General features: G+C 40.8%; 2 protein-coding genes across 12 annotated transcripts in view; both read left to right on the top strand.

The window, feature by feature from the left end:
* The first annotated feature begins 221 nt into the window (after positions 1-221).
* On the top strand, positions 222-2,183 carry SOX17 (SRY-box transcription factor 17). The gene is made up of 2 exons (XM_063394106.1): positions 222-628; positions 902-2,183. The coding sequence occupies exons 1-2, from the start codon at positions 337-339 to the stop codon at positions 1,834-1,836; spliced, it is 1,227 nt and encodes a 408-aa protein (XP_063250176.1). The 5' UTR covers positions 222-336; the 3' UTR covers positions 1,837-2,183.
* Positions 2,184-3,849: 1,666 nt separating this feature from the next.
* Positions 3,850-23,875, top strand: part of RP1 (RP1 axonemal microtubule associated) — a 219,289-nt gene continuing 199,263 nt past the window's right edge. For 3 of the 11 annotated variants that reach the window (XM_063394093.1, XM_063394075.1, XM_063394084.1), the window contains exons 1-3: positions 3,850-6,405; positions 13,392-13,509; positions 15,844-15,884. The gene's annotated coding sequence lies outside the window, so the exon portion shown is untranslated. Of the gene's footprint in view, positions 6,406-12,158; positions 12,287-13,391; positions 13,510-15,814; positions 15,885-23,875 lie in introns of all 11 variants that reach the window. The other 8 variants (XM_063394047.1, XM_063394058.1, XM_063394010.1 and 5 more) reach the window with 6 other exon arrangements.

Raw genomic sequence — 23,875 nt, 5'->3', positions numbered from 1 at the left:
GCCCGAGCCGGAGCCGGCAGGGTCCCGGGGGCGGGGGCGGCGCGGCCCGCGGCGGAGCCCGCAATGCGCTCAGGTGCCGGCGCCGCCGCTGCGCCGGGCGGAGCCGCGGGGGCCGCCCCGCAGGGCAGCGCCGCGGGAGCCGGGGCCGCCGTCCGGCTGCGCGCCCGCCCCCGCCGCGCCATTGGCCGCGCCGCGGCTTCAAATAGCGCCGGGCCGGGCGCGGGCTCCGGCAGCAGCGAGCGGGGCCCGAGAGCCGAGCGTGTCCCCCGGGCGGGCCGGAGCCGCGGCTTTGGCGGCCGTGGGCAGCGCGTCCCGAGCCGAGGCGAGGCGCCCGAGATGAGCAGCCCCGATGCGGGCTACGCCAGCAGCGACGACCAGGCGCAGGGGCGGTGCTCGCTGCCCATCATGATGCCGGCCATGTGCCCGTGGGCAGAGTCGCTGAGCCCACTGGGCGAGGCGAAGGCGAAGGGCGGCGCGGCGCCGTCGGGGCCGTCGGGCGGCCGGAGCAAAGGCGAGGCGCGGATCCGGCGCCCCATGAACGCCTTCATGGTGTGGGCGAAGGACGAGCGCAAGCGGCTGGCGCAGCAGAACCCGGACCTGCACAACGCCGAGCTCAGCAAGATGCTGGGTGAGCGCGGGCGGGCGCGGGGTCCCTCGGGGCGGATCCACGGGAGCCCGGGGCAGCCTCAGGGTCCGGGACGTGGGCGGCGAGCGGGGGCGTCCGTGGGCTGTCGGGCCGGGCTGCCGGTGTGGCGGCGACGTCCGGGGGCGAGCGAGGATCGCTGAGGCCCGGGCGGGGCCGGGGGTCCGGGCTGCGGGCGGGGGCGGCGGCGGAGCCATCGGGAGCGGGCGCGGGTGCCGCAGCGTGAGCGGCGGGGTCTGACGGTGTCGCTGGGTGCAGGTAAATCGTGGAAGGCGCTGTCGCTGGCGGAGAAGCGTCCGTTCGTGGAGGAGGCGGAGCGGCTGCGGGTGCAGCACATGCAGGACCACCCGAACTACAAGTACCGGCCGCGGCGGCGGAAGCAGGTGAAGCGCCTGAAGCGGGTGGAGAGCGGCTTCCTGCAGCACGGCCTGGGCGAGGCGGCGGCGGGGCCCGGGCTGGGCAGCGAGGTGTCCGGCGGCGGCGGCGGCAGGATGTGCGCGGAGGGCCTGGGACTGGCGTACGGCGAGCAGGGCTACGCGGCGGCGGCGGGCGCGGGCCACTACCGGGACTGTCCGCCGCTGGGCGCCGCGTTCGACGGCTACGGCCTGCCGACGCCGGACCCGTCGCCGCTGGACGCGGCGGAGAGCGAGGCGCCCTTCTTCGCGGCGGGGCACCCACTGCAGGAGGAGTGCGCGCTGCTGCCCTACGGCTACGGGCCGCACCCGGCGGCCGCCGAGTACCCGGCGGCGGCGTCCGAGAGCCCGTCGGGGGCGCCGCTGCGGCGGCACCTGGCGCCCGGGGAGGCGCTGGGCGCGGGCGGGTCGCTGCAGGCGCTGCTGGGCTGCCCGGCGCCGCTGCACGCGTACTACGGGCAGTGCCAGCCGCCGGGCCCGGGCCGCGGCCCGCCGCCGCCGCTGCCACCGCCCGGGGCCGTGGGGCAGCCGTCGCCGCCGCCCGAGACGGCGCCGTGCCGGGAGCAGCTGGAGCAGCTGCCGCCCGAGGAGCTGCTGGGCGAGGTGGACCGCACCGAGTTCGAACAGTACCTGCGCTTCGCCTGCAAGCCCGAGCCCGGGCTGCCCTTCGCTGGCCACGACGCGGCCGCGCTGCCGCCGCCCGAGGGCGCGGCCCCCATCTCGTCGGCCGTGTCGGACGCCAGCAGCGCCGTCTACTACTGCGGCTATCCCGACTTGTGAGGGGCTCGCTGGGCACGGCACGGACACTGGCACGGAGGCGCCCGGCCCCGCTCCTATTTATCTAATTTATTCGTATCTCCTTGGGACGCTTCCCGAACTTTGTCTGCGCGGACTTATCTAGTATTCTGATTATCCTGCAGGCTGCAAGCCTCGTTCCAACTGGTTTTCTGCTGGTGTTAAAGCAATGTTTACATCTTTTTTCCCTTTAGTTCCGTAATAATTGATGTTTTTGCAAAATCTTCAGTCTTATTTGTTTGCCCAGAGCGTGTATCTAGTTGTATTTTTAATGTTGGGTTTTTTTTTTTAGTATTTTCGGAAAATAAATGAATGTACAGCTGTTTCTGTTATTCTTCTTGGCCACGTGGTCCTTGAGGGGCACTCAAGTTAAATGTGTGGAGCCCTAAGGCGGTGCTTTCCGAAGTGATTCATTCACCATTGCAATGGCTCTGGAAGGGCCTCCAGGACCAAAGATGTTTTTTCCCAGGTGTGGCTGTATTCTTAGCACATCGCTTGATGGTCAGATCTCTGCTGCTGCTCTGTCTCTTGGACTAGAGAACATGTGATTATACTTGTGTGGTTTTTGTGGGTTTTTTTCCTTCTGGTTTGAATGCCAGACTGCATTTGCATTCATGCATTGATAAAAACCCCCTCCAATCTGCAAAAAAGCAAGTTGGGTAAGTTTTTGATACTAATTTACAAGTGTGCCTGGAAATATATTTGTTTCGGAAAGATGTAGATGAGAAAGTGACTTTGCTGTATATAGTAATTTTTATTTGAACCAAAGGATTCACAGACAGGATTGAAGCTGGATGTAGAAATTATATTTCTTTCTGCCACTTACCTTCAAATCTGTTCATGCCATTTAGTGCTATGGGGTTCATGCTCAATTTATACCAGTGAAGAGGAAAAACAGTGCAGCCCGAGTGTTGGTACTACTGAGTATCAATTCACCATTAAAATGGGTTGTTTTTTTTCTTTAAGCATGTTCACCTGTGCTCTGTTGTGACATTTCTGCCACTGCAAGGGTACAACTACATCATCACTCTTCTAATGTTTACAAGATTCTGGCTGGAGTCAACTTAAAATAATTGTAGTGGAGATTTTCAGATATTTTAATTTGCAAATGACAGTTCAAAAGTGATAGAGAATAAAAAATATTTTTGCCCAAGTGTACTTTATTCTACATAGTTTATTAGCCCACTAAGCTGTGGTGGAGAAATCCTGAAAAACTGCATTTGTGCAGTTTATGCTTATAAATTGCACAAATTTTTAGAAAATTGTATGACATTGACCATTTTTTAAACCCATTATGGCCACAGAGCTAGCTGTGTTTTCAAACAAATCTAGTCAAAGCATGTGATCAGATAATATTTTATTTATTAATTCAGAAAATGTAATTTTATTTAGGTCTTGAGAAATCCTGAATATGCCAACTCCAACTGCCAACTCCAGTGATAGTTTTTTTTTAACAGCTTGTCAATGAAATACTGAAAAAAACCCCACTTGAAATCGCACTGCCTTCAGTGTCATAACATCTTCCCCATCCCCTGAACTTGACAATGAGAGAAGTATGAAAGCCAGTGTCTGATATTAAGGGTGTTGGCTGCAGGGTGGAAATAAGACTGCATATATGTCACTGTTTTAAAAGCGTAGACACTTCAATATAATATTTTGTCTAGATAGAAATATCTGACATATTATAATTATAGGCTAGGAGAGGTCTAATTATAGTGGAAATTCTAGCTGAACAATCTAGTTGTCTCCTAGATGACCAGCCCTGCTGGTCACCATCGTGGTAATCATACTCCTACAGTTATGGGCTGCTAAAACTGTAGCAGTGGCTCTTTCTCATACTGTTGCAGAAATGTTCTAACCCACCCCCCCCCCCCCCCCCCCCTTTAATTGTGTGGTTTTTTTTTTGTTTTTTTTTTTTTTGGTTTTTTTTTTTTTTTTTGTGTGTGTGTATTGATTCACTACATGCGTCCAAGACACTTTTTAGAAATAGTACAGTAGTATAGCCTCAGTACCTGGCTGAATTCTGTTATAAAATAAAAATAAAAAAACCCACAAAAACCAAAAAACAAAACCACCAGTAAAAGAAAATTAGGGAAGGGGGGAGTAAGCTTAATTTAACAAGTTCCCAAGTAAGGTTAAACAAATTCCAGGATTGAGGTTACCGATGCAGCTTTAACTCCAGTGAATATCATTAAAATATCAGTATTGATTGTAAATGATACACACATTTTCTAGGGGACTCCAATGCAGTTAATCCCTAACTTAAACAGAAGTCATACATGAAGTCTGAAACCAAAATGATCCTTAATTGTGGCACTTGGAGCACTTTTTCCTTCCCAATGTCTAGTTCCCAAGTCAAATTCCCTTTGCCTTGAAGCTGACCATTTAATACTGATTTCTACATAGAACTTTGTCCACTGTCTGCATGAAATGAAGCAGCAAATGAGGAAACAACACCATCTAATTCTTTCTACTACATGAACCTGTATTTTAATCTGCTGCAAGGTGAAGGAACAAATATTGTCAGTGTATTTTTGAGATAATAGTGCAGGACAACAAAATGATGCTGGGGCTGTGGAATAATTTGTTTCATTCTCATTCTGGGAATCATATCTGTTACTTTGCCTCTGTGTTTTGTGTACCTTCCCTTTTGCTGTGGTCTCCTCTTGTACTCTGCCTAGTTTGCTTCTTTTTTACACACATAAGCCTTTTTCATTTTCTGTAATGAGCTAACCTCTCCTACCTGGTTTGTCTATTCTTTATGTTTTCAAAATACCAAGCTTTTCCCCTTTGTCTGAAATCTACCTCTTTCCTCCCCCTTTCCTTGGTAGCTTCCTTCCTTTTTTTTTAACTCATATTTTTTTCATTTCCTAGTTGTCCTCTGTCTTTATCCTTACCTCTGTTCCTTAGTGTCTCCTGGTTCAGTCCCAACTGTGCCCTATTTTCAACCTCCTATGAGGTAGATTCATCTCTATGAGCTGTTTCTCCTGCCTTCCTGCTTCACATTTCATGTTTTAATTCTCCTCACAGTTTTTAGAGTTTCTAGCCTAAAGTTTTGACTGCAGACCTTGGGCAACTTCTTGTGGAGGGCAATGGTAATCACACTTCTGATACTGAGGGAATGCTAAATATTAAAATTACTGCAAAAGCATCCCAAAGTTGATTTAATATGATTGAAAAAAACACATTTCCTCTTCCCCTATTTTCAGGGATATCTGACTAGCTTTAGCTGAAACTTGTGTACTCTGCTGGAGTCAGCTGACTAGGATGAAAAATTTGTGGTCCAAACGTGGTGCCAAAGCTGTAGAAAGCTGACTTCATGCTTTTTAAATGGAAAGTCTGAGATTACTTTAATTGCAGGCACCTGTATCACTTTCAAAATCATGAGTATAGTTCTCAAATGCATTTGAGCACTAATTTAGGGATGGGAAAGTCATTTAACTGATATATTGGTTCAAGCTTAAACCAAGAATTTTCTAGTTCAAGCACAAAACAAGTATTTTTCAGAAAATCCTACTCAGGAACGTTCACATTTGTGCTGTATTCTAAGGCCACGCTGAGCACTTTCTCAGTTGTGTAAAACATGGTTGGCAGCTTCCCTTTTGTGCAGTGGCTGTGATGCCTTGGGAAGGCTGACCTGGAGGGAGACTGGACAGAGCTAGAGAATAGAGTGGGTATTTACTGAAAGGCCTCCAGGGTACACCTCGGGCAGGACAGGAACCTGACCAGGGCTACACTCAGGGTGGACTAAATGGTCACAAAATGGCTGAGCAGTCATTTTTATATGTTTTGGTCCATTTGCATATTGGGGTTTAATTGCCCAATTACAGCTTCAGGTTGTGAGGTCTCATCCTTCTTGTTCCTCCCTTCATCCCACCGCTGTTTCTGCTTTTGGGCCTGAAGGTTGTCCTTGGTCTCCATCTGGGAAAGGATTTGTTCTGTCTACCTACTCTGTGAAAAGAGCTTACTAACACTTAATATGAGGCTCAGAACTACACCCCTGGGCAGCACAGAATCTGGAAAACATGAAAATTAAAGCTTAAGGCATCAGGTCCCGGGCTGGTTTGTGCGGCTGCCTGGCTCCCAGGAGTGGCTGCGGCTGCTCCGAGCAGCGCTGGGTGTGACACTGCCGGAGAGTGCGGGCGGTGCGGGGCGAAGCGCTCCTCTCCTCTCCTGTGCTCCTCTCCTCTCCTGTGCTCCTCTCCTGTGCTCCTCTCCTCTCCTGTGCTCCTCTCCTCTCCTGTGCTCCTTTCCTCTCCTGTGCTCCTCTCCTGTGCTCCTCTCCTGTCCTCTCCTCTCCTGTGCTCCTCTCCTCTCCTGTGCTCCTGTCCTCTCCTCTCCTGTGCTCCTGTCCTCTCCTGTGCTCCTCTCCTCTCTTGCAGCTGCTGCATGAGCAGTTTATGTGCTGATAAATGGTGTCCCTATTATCTCTGGTGGGTCTTGGCTATCCCACTCCACTCAGGTTATCAGAGCAGTTGCTGGAACTCTTAAAGGGACTGTTTTCTTCTGTCATCATAAATCAAGGGTCATCATATAGCCGAGGCCACCGGTCTGGTAAGCTGGAAATCAGGGTGTGGAGGCTTTTAGGTATTTTAAATATTTTTTTATATATAAAAATATTATTTATTCAGTACCTTAGAGCTGTTGTGCAGACACCACATTGATTAGTTTTCCAGATTAATATAGTGAAAGCAATAATGTTCCCTTTGCAGATATTATTAAAACTATTGATTGGTTCAATAAGATTCTTAGTTTTTCTTAAATTAATATGGATTTAAAAGAGGACTATATTAAATATTTTAGCAACCATAACATTCATGGCTGCATATGCAATGATTACTACTTTAATACAAATTGATATATAGATTTTAAATTTTGTGTAATAGATTGCAGTATAAAATGGAGAGGACTAGGATGGTCAGGGGAGCATAAAAAAAATTAACCATGGCAGCATAATATTAATGTCTAATTTTCACTTCTAATTACAAGGTAGGTTACAAACAAGCATTTTGTCCTACCCCAGTGATTTAAAAATGTACTTAATTAAATGGACATGTGGTTATGTGGAGTCAAGGGATTTCTCACTAGTTATTTTAATCTCCAGGTTGTATGTTGTATTTTGTATAGTTTGAGATTAATTGTAGTTCTAAAGTGTCCGTCTTAGATTCAATTCAAACATGAATATAGGTTATGTATCACTACAAATTAAAATTGCCGTGGCTCTTAAAGTATGTTAATGATATAAGTTTTGAATTTGGAGGTAAAGAAACTGAAACACCCAAATGTCATGGTATATGCCACCTGGCACAGATAAAAGTAAAACACTACTCTTGATATCATGAGTCCTTCAGTAAAAAGAATCTTAAAGAGCATAAGGAGGAAAATACAGAACATTTCAGAGCAAATCTAGAAATGCCCTTTGAGATATCAGTAAATATCTGAGACTTGATGCAGTCTACAGAAATTGCATAATTAAATAAATTACAGATTTGTTTCCAGCTCTTTCAGAACACTTATTTTAGGAATGTTTTTCCCCTACAGTGGGGCAGTAACAAGCAAAGTAAAAATGTCTGAGCTACTGGAGCTCTTTTATTATGGCTCTGTTCTGTCCTTTTTAAATAATTCATTTTTATATCATAGCTGTATTGTGATACAAATTAATTAATCCAGGTACTTGACATTGAAAAATGCTTAAGTAAGATTTTAGAAACAAAGTTCTTCATGAAAATACTTTTTTACCTTGTTTAAAGAAGAATGCCAGTATCTGCTGCATTTTACTAAGCAACAGTTCAGAGAAAGTAAATTTCCATCCTTTTCCTTATCAAAGAGAACTCATTTCATGGAGTATTCCATAGAGTTATCAGGGGAATATAGTTATTGTTCACATTGAGGGTGGCCTCTACATTTACCCACAGAGAATATATTTAGGTACCAGCAAGTCTTGGGTTCTTTCCAAGGCATTGTGGAATTACTTTATGGTGTCTGATTTTCTTTAAAGCTTCTTGTTATTGCCATGTAGAAACAAAATTTATCCTGCACACATCCTGTTTAAAACAAAAATTTGTTTCCTGTTGAACAAAGATAAAGAATATTAGAATGTTTTTCTGGGTAAAGGTTGTGTTCAAATTAACTGGAAAGGTGAACCAATATTTGTGGATTCATGGAGCTGAGTGATTTGATACCATACAAATTCTGGTTTCAAATGCACAGATTAGTATTACTGTGGAAGAGCTAAGGCAGAGTCAGGTTATGTAGTCTTGATTTTTTATTTTATGCTTTCTTTATATTAATGAGAGTTATCTCTCCTACAAGTTTCTGTGGGTGAGACTGCATGTGTTTACTTGATTTACATCATAGTCTTTCTGTATGTCAAGCTATGATAATTTTGCCTGTGCAAAATCAACAGTGAAAACTGGTTTCCCTGAGCAAGGTGAAGCAGATTTCCCCTTAGAAGAGTGAAATTTGTATAAATTTCTCATACCTTTGAACTGGGTGTGATGACTGAATGTTGAATGCTGCAAAAACACTCACTAGTACTGATGCAAGAACCTTGGATCACCATGTCCTGGGTTTGCTTTAAAGAGAATGGACTCATTTCACCACTGATTTAGAGTTAGATGTTAAACCTGTAGAGGCTATTAAATACATGGAAAACTTGCTAGAATTTGTCAGGTTATAAATGCTGTTCCTTCTCTTCTCAGACAGAATTACCTGTTATTTCCCTACAAATATTATTGCAGAGCAGGATATTGGAGAAGGCTGAACTTGAGGCAGAAAAAAAATCTATTTTGTTATTCTTGAATAGGTCAAAGTAATTTCTGAGGGAATAACCCATTGGTTTGTACCTACTCATATATAATCTGGAAATCCCCCTCCCCACAAGAGATGCAGAAAACAACAAGGCTGTTATTTTGTTGCTGCATATTGAAATGACTGCAAGAGATCATCTCCTTCAACCAATTCTTAGTGTCCAGCAAGGAATCTTAGAGAGACAGGTGTATTTCATTCCTGAGTCTGATTTCCAATTACAGCCCTTAAAGCCTGCTTTATTAACTTCCCAGAAAGTGAAGCATCACTTATACTCTGTATCATTAATGTGGGGGATAGCTACCTTTGTCCAGATGGGTTTACTGTATGCAGGGGTTGGGTGTATTTATGTAAGTAAGCTTAGGTAATCGCTTGTCTATTCAGTGTAATCTGTTCTGTAGTAATTTACAGGCTGTTCTAGTTGGGAAAGGCAGAAAACTAGACTTGTCTTTCCAAATGTGCAAAAAACCACATCCAGATGAATTTACTCTCAGGACAGACAATTTCCCAAAACAGCCTGTCACTCAGTGAAACACCTTCTTTGGAAATTTGACAGCCTTGACAAGATGTCAATTAAAAGATCTACATAAAAATTTTCTTCAATGAAATCAAGCTCAGAGCACCACTTTTGAAAGAAGAAAAGAGTTGATTTGAAAACGCTGTGTGATGGCTTTACTTTGACTGACAAACCTGAGGTTTTTATTCCATCGTGTTCCAAGGTGACAAAAGAAGTAACACTGATCCGAGTTAGGCTACTGTTTTCTTGGCTTTAGTCCAGTTTTGCTCTGAAAAAAGCGTTCATGGAAACCTATGGTTAAAGTACCAGAACAGCAACAGGACAACATACAACCTTACAACTTCTCTAGAGTGAAAATTGCTGTTACCAATTCAGCTTCATACTTCTCACATTTTAAACACGTGGAGTAGAATTCATAACTATCTATTCTATTTCTTCATAAAAAGAAAAAAAAAATAAAAATCAAAGGTGCACAATGGAGCCTGAATAGCTGCTTTCCCACAGGAAGCTTCATGCTGAGAATGTAGTAGGTTGCAAAGAACCAGCCATGCTGCCTCCCTTCAGGGGAAGTCTCGCTGGGGAACAAGACCACTAGATGGCTGAGAAAGCATAAATATCACTTGACAACAATTTGTAGCAGCACAATCTTAATTTTTATAAAAGAAGGTTGTGATTTACATTAGATTTATTATTAAGATTATGATTTGTGATTAGATTTCTTCATGAAAAAATTGCAATGTTTTGTATGTAGTCTATGTTTAGAAGCAGAGAGGCAATTGCTTGCTTGTATTTATAGGTAATTATTTAGTTTTAGCAGAATTAAAAAAAAAAATTGATGTGATGGTTATCTGAAACCTTTTAGGGGTAAGTTGGATATGAATGCTCTTGCATTCCTAGCAACCTTAATAATTCTGCCAGTCAGGATGAAGTATCTAGATGGACATGGAATGCATGAAGTACTCCAGAGTGACTATTTATTGCTGTCAAAATATATGATCTGTGAATAATTCAGTCAATAAGAACTTACTGCTGTAGAGAAGCCACCCACAGCAGTAACGCAACAAAACATGTTCAGGCTTGTTCTGCTGCCTGACAACCTTGACATAATTGTGCTATTTCCTCTATTTGTCTAACAGTCCCTGGCTACAACACACATCCTTGGGCAAGATTTTTCATTTCACCGTTCCCAAATGGCCTTCATGTAATTTGCTGTGCATACATGACTGCAGTATTGCAGAAATACCTCCACAAATCCTCAGCTTCAGCAGGATAGTTAGCTGCCCTTCCTCACCCACATTCTAGTTTTCTTGCACTTTAGTTTGTGCCTGTGTAATGCCATAGTTTTTCACTTTACACTAAGAATTTATTTTACATAGGAGGAATATTGGCTGCTAGTGTTCTCCTTTAGTTGTGATCTGCTAATGGCAAGTGTGTCTGGCAGTGCACACAAGATTAGATTTTTCCCTGGAGTGAAATACTAGAAATTCATGTGATTCCTGCTGCAGTGAAACCTACAGTGTTCCCCACCTCTGCAACCTGGAAACTAAGCAGTCTCCTCTTCCTCAGGGAAAGATTGGTTTTGCTGACTGCTGTGTTTCCTGTGTTAGTCACTTTTCCATTCAGAACCTCCAGAACACGTTCCAGTTGCACTTGGTAGTGACAAGGAGCTCCCCTTTCATTTTGGTTTGCACACATGACAAGGTTACCACTCGTGTCTGTAACAGTGGTGCTGCCATTAGTGACACTCCTTTGTGGGTTAGAGCCTGAAACCCTCTGTGGATGACCTGTATATATATAATATATCCATTTCACAAGGACATCAGGGAACCTTTCTAATATTCCGGATCCTTTTTTCTCAATAGGAATGTTTTTGGATTTTATTGAGGTTAGAGATCTAAAAGAAATGCCATCAGACTTTTCCTATGATCTCCCTCCCATCTCAGGTAAAATTGTATTCTTGTAGAAAAAATCTTATCAAATGGTCTTCATAGGCAAATATGTATTGTGGTATGTACTAATATTTTCAGATACTTTTTCAGACTTTCTATTAATTTTTATGCATGGTTTAGAGAATCCTTATCTCTACCGGGGATAAAATAACTGTAAATCTCAAAGTAAGGAGCAGAATTTTTAAACATTTTATACTGGGGTGACAGTAAGTTTGTCTTTAACTTTGCTGTTGAATTTACATCAGCAATAATGCCATAGCACATTCCTGAGTTTTGGAAAAGTTTGTAATCATTCTGGTATTCTACATACTGAGAAAGACTCTCTAAATGTTTACATTTTTTTTTAAATCAGTGGATTTTGTGACTCAAATACCTTCCAGATAGTGCTATACTTTTCTAAACTTGAAAGCCTGACAGCATCTGAGATGTCCTAGGGGTGTTCAAGTCAGTAATAAAAGGCTGGCAGATATCACATAGGACATGTTAAAGACCTGCATCCTTGCAGAAGAGCATCCTGCCTGGAGAATGCAATTGCTCCTGCAGCATAAGCAGCTCCTTTTGGAGCTAAATTTATCACAGATCTGAGACCTCCCTAAGTCAAGACCTGGGAGTGAATCCTGGTGTCTGAGCTAGATAAAACTCCATTGCTGATGTCCCCTCTTCAGCTGTCTCAAGTGTTTTGTGAAATTACTGCAGTTTGTAGATTGCCTGGAAAGGCTCCAAGTTCCCCTTTGTGCCAAGTGATGAATAACAATAACAGTGTTGTGACGTCCCATATAAACAAACCACATTAACTCGACTCTTCATACTTCCTAAATTAGAACTACAGTAATATCCAGGAATTACAGATATTTTCCAGTATCTGTAACCTCCATGAGTTCTCATGACTTACTTTAAAGCAAGAGAAACTAACTGATTTCCAAAGTTTACCTCTGTTATCCTTGATGACAGGAAGGCAAACAGTGTCAGTTTAAACTATGAGTGTCTCAGCTTGGAAGGCTCATTTGTCAAACAAGTTTTTCCTCCTCCTACAGCAGGAGCAAGGAGACCTCCTCTGATATCTGTATTTATAGCATCTTAAATGCAAGGCACCGAGGAAGGAAAACTAATGGAAAGTGTAACGTAGTCAAGAAAGGAGGAGAAAAATGATCCAAGTGGGAAGGTAACTAGGCAAGTAGATTTGTCTGTATTAGGCCTTTAAATCAGTATTTCTATACCTCTAGCTTTTAAAGTTTTCAAAAACAATAGTTGTGCAATCTCCAATTTTCTAAAAATGATGTTGATACTGGTGGAAACGGACAGTGGAAAATGTAAAAATAGGAGGTAACTTAGTGAGAATAGTCATGACATTCTGTTTCACAACCCCAAAGAAGGTTCCCTGAAATAATAAAAGGACATAATATTTTTCTTAAGGAAAGCCTGACATTTGCAAATCCTTTGGTCTAATGCTGATAATCAGAAAGATATTAAGCCAAATAATTAACGTTACAAGTAGTGAGAGGATAAAGAAAACGAAACAAAAACAAACAAATTTTTCAAGAATAAATTTTATCAATTCAGCATGATTTCCTGTGTCAGCACAGTAAGTGGTTGAGTGTTTAAGGGAGAAGCAATGTATGTAGCTTGATGACAGAAGAAGTTTTGATGTTGTTATATGTTACTTCCCCTGAATTGGGGAGACATGGACCAGAATAAATCACAGATAATCAGTTATCAGTGCTTTACCTATACAAGTTCTTTCAGATGGAATCATTATACATACATATACATACAGGCCCATTTCTTTACTTTTTGCATTTAATAATGAGTCGGGAGCATAGACTATACTTAACAAAATTTCTGGATTTTGCCAGCTTGGGTAGAGCTGAAAACATTATAAATGATAAAATTAGAAGCTAAAATTATCCTGGTAATTTGGAGAAATAGCCTGATATCAGCAAGAACTTCAATTAAGTTCAAATTCAATTAAGTACAAATAATAAATGTACATATATAAATAAAAGAATAACTGACTTTGTGAATTATGTTACAAGAGAGAAAGGGGAAAATCTTAAGGCAACAGTTGAATGTAAATTAAGCTATTTATTCAGCAGAATCCTGTGAGTGATGAATAGTTCAGTTGGAACAGTTTGAAAAGTTGCTGTTTCTTAGTGGGGAATGGCTGCACCTCATCTGAGACATAATAACTGACTGCAGTTACATTCCCAGTCCCCTGTAGTGTAAAATAAAATACATTACCTTAATCTCTTTTTTCATCATATTCCTAGTGATCTGAGTCAACAAAGCTGCTGTGAAAAAAAAAAAAAGCAGAGGTCATCTCAGCAAGCATGAAGAAGAACATGTGTGACACCCAGGAGTTCATTATTTCACTATAAGAGACCTCAGGTGAGCTCTGCATCTGTGTTTGCACACCACACTTGAAGAAAGAGATAACCTAAGGGTGGGAGCAGAGCTTTGAAAACATCATTTGTGAGTAGAGACTGAAGGCTCAATTTCTGCTTACAAATGATGGTGACCATTTGTTCTCTCTGGTCACAAGGCAAAATTGTCTAAACTTATTTCCCCCCTAACATAAATAAAGTAACATTAGTATTTTCAATACAAATGTAGTGGTTCTAGATTGAAGAAATTGCTTTCACATTGTAAAAATATGGTGTGATCAATTAGTATTTCAGAGATTGTCATGACATGCATTTTGATGTTTTGCTTTATCAAAAAAATAATGTAGGAAGTTCTTCAAATGTGTTAACAGGTTACAACAGTAGGGCTGCTCTCTTGTTTCTTGGATCCCAGCAGTGAGGGAATGGTGTGCAACAGACTGGAGCAAAAGAACTGAGCTAGATACAACTAAATACCACAGGGAATTCCTGTCTGGTTATTCCTCAGAGCATCCCCCTCACCCAGCTGTACAGTAAAGGACTTCACCACCTCCCTTTTCACTCGCTCCTCCAAATTAATCCCAGGTACTCTGCTCCCTCAGACTCTTCCCCATTTCACCATCAGTAACCTCAAACACTCTTCCCTGTCTTGAGAGCACTTGCACAGGAGCAGGCACCTCCTCTTGGCAGTGGTAGATAATATACTGTGTTGTTCATGAGATGATATGTAATTTTACAGAAATTAGTTTATTAAATATTTTACATAGTGTCTCACAGGGAACACCACATGCTGCTGAATATCGATAATCAGTTCCTGCAATATATGGTCTATATGACTTCATTTTATAATTTGCATGAATATTTTTTATATTAATATTTTCATTAACATGAAGAGTCATGCATGCAGGGGTACATCTTATTCTTAGATTGTGCCAACCTCACAAATCTCTGTAATGAGTGGTCAGAAAGTTAAAGTCATCTACTTTAGAAACAGCGTGGCTGTTTCTGCAAATTTAAAGTGAAAATCTTTCTAAAACAAAGATTAGACTCTAAATTTATATTTGATCTCATAGAGCAAGTGGGAAATCACCAGTACAAAATTGGCCTGAATCTTATATTTTTACTCATATGGCATAACATTGTTTTAAGATTATCATCTGGGTTGTGGAGGAAGACAACCAGAAAAGAGCCCCACACTAGATACTGTATAATTAAGTACAATATAAAAACACCTCAACTCAGAGGGTGGTTACAATAGAGAGACTAGCCATAATGAAAGTCAGAGATTTGAGCAAAGGAAGAATAGTACTCAATTCATTCCTATTTAAGAGAAGTTATGATTTCTGGAAACATATTGGGAGCAAAACTAAGTATCACAGGAGTATAATTTTCTGCATGCATTACAGTGGAAAGAAATGCGTATATATATGCATAAAAATATAAAATTATCACCTTTCATTTTTTCACCCCACTGCAGTTTACCTGGAAAAATGATTGGATAAGTGTTTTTCACAATTTAGTGCCTATTAAATAAAGTACTTGATCCCTGTGTTTGCTGACAGTCTTCTGTAGAGAGTTCCTTAATAACAAAGTGGGAGCTGTTGAACAGAGAAGGGCATGTCCTTAGAATCATAGAAACATTTAGGTTGGAAAAGGCTTTTTTTATTGAGTCCAACTGCTAACACAGCACTGCCAAGCCCACCACTAAACCATGTCCCTGGGTGCCACATCTGCACCTCTTTTAAATGCCTCCAGGGGTGGTGCCACATCTGCACCTCTTTTAAATGCCTCCAGGGGTGGTGAACACAACCACTCCCCTGGGTAGCCTCTTCCAATGCTTGGCAATGCCTTCTGTGAAGAATTTTTTTCTTCATGTCCAATCTAAACTTCCCCTGGCACAACTTGAGGCTATTTCCCCTCATTCTATCACTTGTTACCTGGGAGGAGAGAATGGACCCCACCTCTCTACAATCTCCTTTCAGGTAGTTATAGAGTGATAAGGACCCCCCCTGAGCCTCCTTTTCTCCAGAAGATACAACCCCAGCTCCTGCAGCTGCTCCTCATGAGCCTCATCCTCCAGGCCCTCCACCAGCTCTGTTACCCTGCTCTGGATATGTTCCAGCACCTCAGTGTAGTAGTGACGGGCCCAAAACTGAACACAGGATTTGAGGTGCACCCACAGTGGTGCTAAGTACAAGATCACTGCTGTAGCAGTTCTTTTTTGAGCAAAATAATAAGTGAATTTCAGAGAAAAATATTCTAGAGCTGTTTTCCACTGCTGCTAAAGCCTGTTGATGTTTTTTTTTACTCAGTCCCTATGTATCTGTGAATTTTTCTACAGTCATGCCTTCTGAAGATATTGAGAAGCAGAAATGATTTATGGTGAGTATCTATTAGAGCCAAAGACAATGAACTTGTCTGATATACTCTACACATGATTCATAATTATTCCTGTCGTGAATGTCGAAGCAGTAATCAAATGAAATGACTCTGGAGTGTTTTGTGACATGAGAGATGGAGCATGGAAAAGCTGGACTTGGACTGTGTAAACTCTTCCCAGTTCCTTATGCTAATTTTATTGCCATGAACATGGCTAATCCTAAAGGCACACACACACCTGATAACCTACATGCACCTCAGACTAGGAAACAGGATCTCACTTAATTGGTGAGAAAATAGAAGAAAAATGTTATTGGCTTGCTTCAAGATTTACTGGTTGTTTTCACAGCTAAAAGCTTTGTAATTGTTGACTTTAACCTTCTGCAGGGCCAGGTCATCGTGTTCTGCTCCTCGCTGCCAAATTTATTTAAATACATTGCAGCAGGGAGCAAATCTCTAAATCAAACATGGTAGTTGAATCATATTAGGAAAAAAACCCCAGCAATATAAGCAAGTAACTAACATAGCAGTCATGATGAAGTATTTAAGTCTTCAGGCAATGTAAATTAGGTTTTGTTTAGATTAATCCAAACACTTTAAACTGGATTAAATTAGTTGTTTTCATCATAAATACATTTGCAGAAAAGGTGATAATGATATGAGAAGTTTTACTTAATGCAGATTTCTTTAGTTGTAATTTTGACTTTAGAATACTTGACTGCTTCTTTCATTTACAAAACAAAACTATATTCTGATTTTTTTATTGTTTTATTCTCCCTTTAGAAACAGCTTTAAAGTATTTTCTTTAAATACATTTTACATTTTTTTTTCATAATGAATAACAGTTCTTGATTCTTCTTTTTAAAAAGATTCACTGAAAACCAGCCTTCGGGGTAAAGATTTTTAATAACAAACCTGAAAATAAAGTTCCTATAAGAATTAAAATACTGTAACATGTATTTATGCCATATATGTGTGGAAATGGTTTTGTTTGATTTGTGTTTCTCAAAAAATGAACACTTGGACTCTTGAAAGTACATCGTTAAATTGGGAGAAATGGGCTAACAACTGCTAGTCAGTTTTGAAAGCTTTGGTCTGTGTGTAACTGTTCTCTCATACACATCACTGCAGTACCTTGTCTTTAAAGACCTTTATAATGCTTATGGAAGTTTAATGCTGAATTTAACAAAATCAGCCTTGTACTGATTGAAATACAGCAAATGCAAATGCATGTCCTGTAGTATAGCTTCATTTATTTTCTTTTATCTGTACAGCCAACTTTCTGTAATGTTTCTCACTTGGAGAGTGGCCACCTATGGTGGCTGTTTATCCCAATATGTATGCCCATGGGTAGGCAGCCTCTGTCTGTAATCCAAACAGAAATTTTCATTTAAACAAACCCAAGTCTGCTGATTCTATCTCAGCAGGTGTAAATTAAGAAACTTGTGAAACTGATGATAGCTTAAGGGCTTGCCAACTCCAGGGCTTGTCAAGATTGCATTAGGGACTATTCTAATTAACAAAGGACATGCTAAACCAAAATAAGGGTAATTGCTGACAAATCATATTTAACTGGTGTAAAAACATGTTTCAAGATAACATAAAATGGTAAGCCCTGAATTCAGCAAATAGAAAAATCTATAATCACTGTAGAACCTTTTAATTAGTAGAACTGTTACTTCTATCTTAAAAAAGAGATGGTGAATTTTGTGCAGAAAATGAGTATAGGGCCACTGGGAGGAGAGAGAATCAAGAAGCCTATTAGTTTGGCATTTATGGATCAAGTATCATGGTTCTCAGTTTTATAAAATGGGTCTTCTGTTTGTCTGATGTCCTATTCTTGTATTCAAAGACCTCCCAAGTTAAAATCAGACGTGTTGAAAAACTATTAAGAAGATGCATTTTCAAAAGCTGCAGCATTTGTTGATGCACAAATTATTTCATTTGGTGTTACTTGCACAAGTCCAAATTAGAAAGACTACTACAAATAAAGTGGACTTCTGTCAGAAACTGTTATCAGGTGGGCTAGTGTAGAAAAATGTGGGAAAACCAGAGGGGAAAACCCTTTTTTGCTTTCATTCTTGATATCTTTTTGCATATGGGTTTTGGCAGATTTTGGCAGATTTGAGGGTTATAAACCATAAAAGTTTAAGTAAATGACTGGCTGAAGTCAGTCTAGCTATGTTTATCTTACATGTCTGGGAAGACAGAGAAATTGTAAGGAACAGAATGTCAGGAATTTTCTCAAAATGTACATCGTATCTTGTGTTTCTGTGCAGTGTGTATCCTTTTTGGTAAAATGGTTTATATATGGTAGATAATAAATGGAAACAATGTAATACAGATGAACAGTTATTTTGTGTCATGGCAATTATTTTTACTACACAGTTACTTCCATCCCATTTGCAGACATACACGTAAACACAGACATTTCTATTTTCTTTCTACGTTTTGCAAGCCCCTTCCCCAAATACTAGATTGGTGTCTGCCTTTAACATGATAATGGTATAAAATAGTGTTACTTGTGTTCAATATGGGAAACTTTTTCAGTAAGTTAACTGCTCTGGGTTGTATGTTTAGCAGGATCTCTGCATTTGAGTTCAGCACAGTTGCTAAGCAAGTTTGAACCTGCTGCTTTTCTGCAAAACGTGGTCTTCAGGAGGAATTTTCCTCAAGACTTGCTAACTGAAGCTTTCAAAGTCAGATTGTGTGCTCAAATAAAAACCCTCAGCATAATGGGAGGCTGATGTGAAAGAGATGTGAAAGCAAAAGTGCTGTTGGAGCATATTTGGGTGTTCCATACTTGTTTGATGGGTTGTGGGGAAACCCTACCTTCTAGCTGAGCTGGTGTTTGATGCCATGGGTGATGTAGATTTGCAAATGCTGAGTTGAATAGTTCATGTAGCATTTTAAGTCCAAAGTAGGACTTACTACTCCTCCACATCTTTTTTTGGGAGGAGCAAGAGAATATTTTTACTCCATAATCTGGGTGATACCTGCATTGCACATGTGGGGCACAGTGGAAATCCTGTTTCCTGATTACTGCCTAAATGCACCAGCTCATGGTGCAATCCTGGCACAGGAGCTCCGTGTGATCCATTTCTCTCTGCTGCAATGCTCAGTGCAAGATCAATTCTACAGAACTAGATCCTGTTTCTCCAACCTGTCTTGTCTGCACAAGGACAAACTATGCTTTATCTGCAGAATCACTTGGTCTTACCAGGATGTAAGAACAGTGGAAAAACTGTGGAAAAACGTGTGACTGCTGATGTGCTACAGAAAGGGAGGAGTCAAAGACCTTCAGTCTGTGGCTGCTTTGGTGACAAAGTGGCCATGCCATGTGTTTACACTGGGTTAGATGGCAAGTACAAACCAGTAGTTTTTAGTGATTGAAAAGTGGTATAGAATAGAACAAAAATTTCATTCAGTTACATTATTAATAATAATAGAATGAGGGGGTTTGACATCACTTGCTGATGAGGTAAATATGTTTTTTTTTAAAAGCATGTTGTAAACATAGAAACACAAGTGTGTGTTTGCAGGGCTGAGGGGAAGCCTGAACCAACCCGGATTCTTCATTTCCTGGCATAACTTCTTGGGAAAAGATCTATGGGAAACAGGGAATTTGTTGTCCATCTTTATCCGGGTGGAAAAACTGTTCTGCAAGAAACTTCTTCTGCTCAATGTTTGCCTATTCTGTTAAAGAGCTGAGGATTTTTTAGTGTTAATGAAACATGGAACTGTGAGAAAACACTCAGATTCCTAGCAATAAAATTAAGCACAAAATGCCAAAAAAGTTTAGATTTCAGGCTGCTGCTGGGCCACCTGTCTTGGTTTCCTAACCTTGTGGCCTCTGTCTGCCCTTTAGATGACAGATTAGCTGTGAACATCCTCTATAAAAGGAAATAGTGTTCTATAAAATTCACACCAGGGTTTCCAATTTAGTATCAGAGTCAGGACATCCTAAAATAAAATTTGTTTCAAAAATAGGTTGGAGGGGGGATGTCAGGGTTAAAAGCAAACAATCTATTGGTGTCAGTTAATTCTGTGAGAAAACATGCATGGAAAAGCAGTTTAGAGTCTTGTTCAGGTGCAGTAGTTTTTTTGCTGATGGGGAATAAAGCAAAGCAAAACAATAATAGCATGTGCTGTGAATCAAGTGTGATAAAGAAGAGTTCCTATAGAGCAAAACAGGAAGTTTAAAAAAGGCCAAACAATTGATCTTTGAGGACAGGAATGATATTTTAATTTTAACCTTTTTTTGTTTTGGCTTTAATTTAGAATTTACTAAGTGATGCAAATCATTGCTAGTAAATAACAGTGTATTCAATGCACACATGCTCATATATGAAGAGATATGAAAATATTTAAAATAGTTAATTTTCTTTCTTTAATTTTCTTTCTTTTTAAAAATTTTTTTGGAAATGAAATACTGAGGGTTTTAGATACCTGAGGTGTGTAAATCAGGATATTTATTTGCTTACACTACTCGTTATCTTCCTATTATGTTTTCTTTCCCCCTGAGTTGTACAGCAAAACCTTTGTTGAAGATTTTCCAAAATTTTTATTCTAAGGACTTTTTTTCCCTTCCATTGTTAAGATTTATCCCCTGGAAATATGATTTTCCATATCTCATCTATAGTTGAGGATGGTTTTTTTGGAAGTCTATGCAAAAACAATCAATTGTCTTACATTGTTAGTAATCTTTGGTCAAAAAACTGAACTGTACCTTGACATACCGCTTATCTAGACATTTGCATCTTGAATATATTTATTTTTACAAAATCATTACTGATGGCCTATTTTAATAATACACACGTAATTAATAATTAGTCTGATAGTTTAATTATGATGTAATTCATAATAGTACAGTCTGATGGTTTGTGTTATTTAAAAACTGTGTCCTGTAGTGAAAATTACAGTAATATAATTACAGTAATATAATTACAGTGATATATAATTGAATAATACATGATACAATATATTATGTAAGTGCATCAATTAAAAAAATACATATTACTTCAATATTCAGAATAATCTTAGAGTCTTAGATATTTATTCTTCAATATTGTGAAAAAATGGTTTAACCAACAAGTAAGTACTGTCATTGTTAATATTTATCTTCTGAATATTTGGCTTCAACTTTCAGCATTTGGGTCTTACTACATCTTTGTTACTAGCTTGAAAAGTGTTGTTAGTGCCACTGTTCTTCATCCAGGTCCTTAAAGAAAATGATCAAATCATTCCTTCAGCTTTTCTCTGTTCAGCTGAGAAGATTGGGTCTCTAAATCCTGCACCATCAAACCTCTAAATTATCCCTGTACACATTTTTGATGTAATTGTAGTTGATCAAGGTTGTTTTTAACATATTAGCTTGATAACAGGTTATGTTTAAGAAAAAGAAAAGAAGGATGCAAACACAGAGTTAAAGGAAGTACTGTGGTCCTGTTTTCTGCTCCTGCTTAGTAGTCTTCATTTTAAACATCTTGGAAACACAGTAGCCCCTCTGGGGACAAAATTGGCTAAGACTCCATGTTGATTTGATGACTCTTTTCAGTGCTTCTGATCACCAGAGCAGAAGTCCTTGTCTTTGTTCCTATGCATGACTTTCATTTGCTTATCTTAAAAGGAGCTGGGGTTGCTTGTGTCCGTGCTAGCATGTGATCTTGATTGCTCTGTATCAGTGAACTCTACCCTTCTGTTACTTGCCTTTTCCCACTCTTCCTGTCTTCTCCAATGACTTTTATTTCTTCCAGAAGGGTCAAGCTGGAGGTGATGGGAACTGATCCTGTAGACTCTCATGAAAAGCACGGTTTATGTCCTGACACCTGGTGGTTATGTTGGTCCAGTGGTGAGCATACCCTGCTTGTAGCCCGTGCCAGTGCTTTTGGGTGGGAGTTGCACAGCCAGCCTGGCTTTGGCTGCCATTGCAGTAACACTCAGGAGAGCATGGGGGGAGCAAGCATGGGACTGCTTTCATCTGGGGATGGGCACATGCTGCACTGACACTGTTTGCTGCTATCAGCTGGACTTGTAACAACATCAAAAAATCTGTCAAACCAGTTCCTATGATCTAATGTAAGCACACAAAAATTAACATGTAATTACTGTTCTTAGCTTTCTTATTCTCTTAGTACTGCTGCCGGCAATGGTTTATTTTATCCAAGATTTTTTAAAGGTTGGCAGGTCCTATAGCAATGAAGATATCTCAGTTACATTTGCTGTTTAATGACACAGACTGACTTGCTTTAAGTCTGGGTATTTTGTGGCATCCTCTGACCTGAAAATTGTGAAGCATTCCTCTGCCACTTACTCTTCTAACACATGGTCTCAACCTGATTGAACAAATAATATCCAAATTTAAACCTTTATATAGAAGCCTCCTTAAATATTTCTGAAGAAAAGAAATAGAATTTCATCAGCTTTATGGTATGACTGCATCTGACTTACCTTGCATAAAACAGGGTAGTGAGCTATTCCTTATACATTTATTCTGTGCCCAAGTCATCACAGAAAATTTATGATAACACCATTACATTGTCTTTATTCTTAGTTTCCTTAAAAATAATTGTCAATCTTTTCTCTTCACATTTCTTTTATGGTTTTTATGATTTTTTATGGTTGTAATTAGTTTTATTCTATGTAAGTTTATTTACTTTTCTCAGAGATTGTGGCTTCTTGAGGAACTGTCCCATTCACAAATTATTATGCTTTAAAAAATATTTTCTTGCAACTATTATCACTAAACCATGTTTAACTTTGTGACACTGACCCCTGAAGATAGCTGATACAGATATAAATCTCTATAAGATTTTGTGTGCACACATGTACAGATATATAGAGAGGGCTTTTTTGTGGTGTCTTTGGCAACATAAATTATGAGGTCTCCAACATGCTTCTTCTGGACCTTTTTTTTGGTCTTTAATTTCTGAAGATAAATTTTGAAACACCGAGACCTGTTTATGCTTGTGACCATTAAGGGCAGTGTAACGAGTATAATTTTCTATGTCAAAAAAAAGAGGTAAAACTCTTGTTATCAAGATCTAGAAACAATAAAGCTCATATTATTGGCACAGCTTTCATTATTAGCAGTGTCTGCTAATTCTGTTTAAGGTCTCTGAATGATCCCACAAGGCTCTGTCACCCATCTTTTCCTGGCTTTGGTTGCAATTTCACAACTGTCCCTCCTCTTGTACTTTTTAGGGAAGGGTGGATAACTCCAAAGGAGACCTGCAGCCTCTCCTTTTGCATCCTTGATTGGCTCAAGGTTTAGGCAATACCTCAGGGAAAAATACTGCTGTGGGGGGGGGGGGGGTGGTGTGTCTCAAAGCAAGCTACATAATAGAAATGTAGTTGAGCTTTGAAAGATCGAGTGAACTTTGGTTAAGACCATGTTCCAGGTTTTTTGAATGAGTAGATGACAGCCTGTAGTTTGATACAGAGCTGCTTTTCCATGTCTGACTGGGATGCACTGGCAGATGAAGGAGCACTTTCTCCTTCCCCACCCTCGGGCACAGCAGGGCACAGCTCCTCTCCCCAGGAGCGCAGGGAACAGTCCTGGATCCTGGAGTGAAAAGCCTTCAGGCCTTGGCTTGGCATCCCCTCCGAACCTGCTCCAGGGCATGGGAATGTGGCAATTGCCCAGCTGGTTCGGGATCACAGAATACATGATGTTCTGATTTAGCTAGACACCTTAGGCAGGCAAAGAACACAGAGGGAAATTTCTCTACTTGCTTGATTAGGGCAATCACGAACCCAAAACAGCCCGAAAGGCAGAAGGTCTGTAGTATTTCCATTTCGAGTAATGCAGGTCCTTTGTAAGAGCACAAATAAAGAGACCTTGTAGAAACAGTTTGTAAAATGAGGAATACTGGGAAAATAGAAGAGCTTCTCCTTGGCCACAGATGCTTGACCTCTGTATCTCTTTATTCAGATGGCTGCATTTTCACCTTTATTTACTTACTGCACTTAGACAAGAACAAGAGCGCCCTGAT

Source organism: Prinia subflava, chromosome 1, assembly GCF_021018805.1.
Source record: "Prinia subflava isolate CZ2003 ecotype Zambia chromosome 1, Cam_Psub_1.2, whole genome shotgun sequence".
NCBI lineage: Eukaryota > Metazoa > Chordata > Aves > Passeriformes > Cisticolidae > Prinia > Prinia subflava.
The sequence above is the reverse complement of the archived record's forward strand: the minus strand, read 5'-3'. Positions and strand labels throughout refer to the sequence as shown.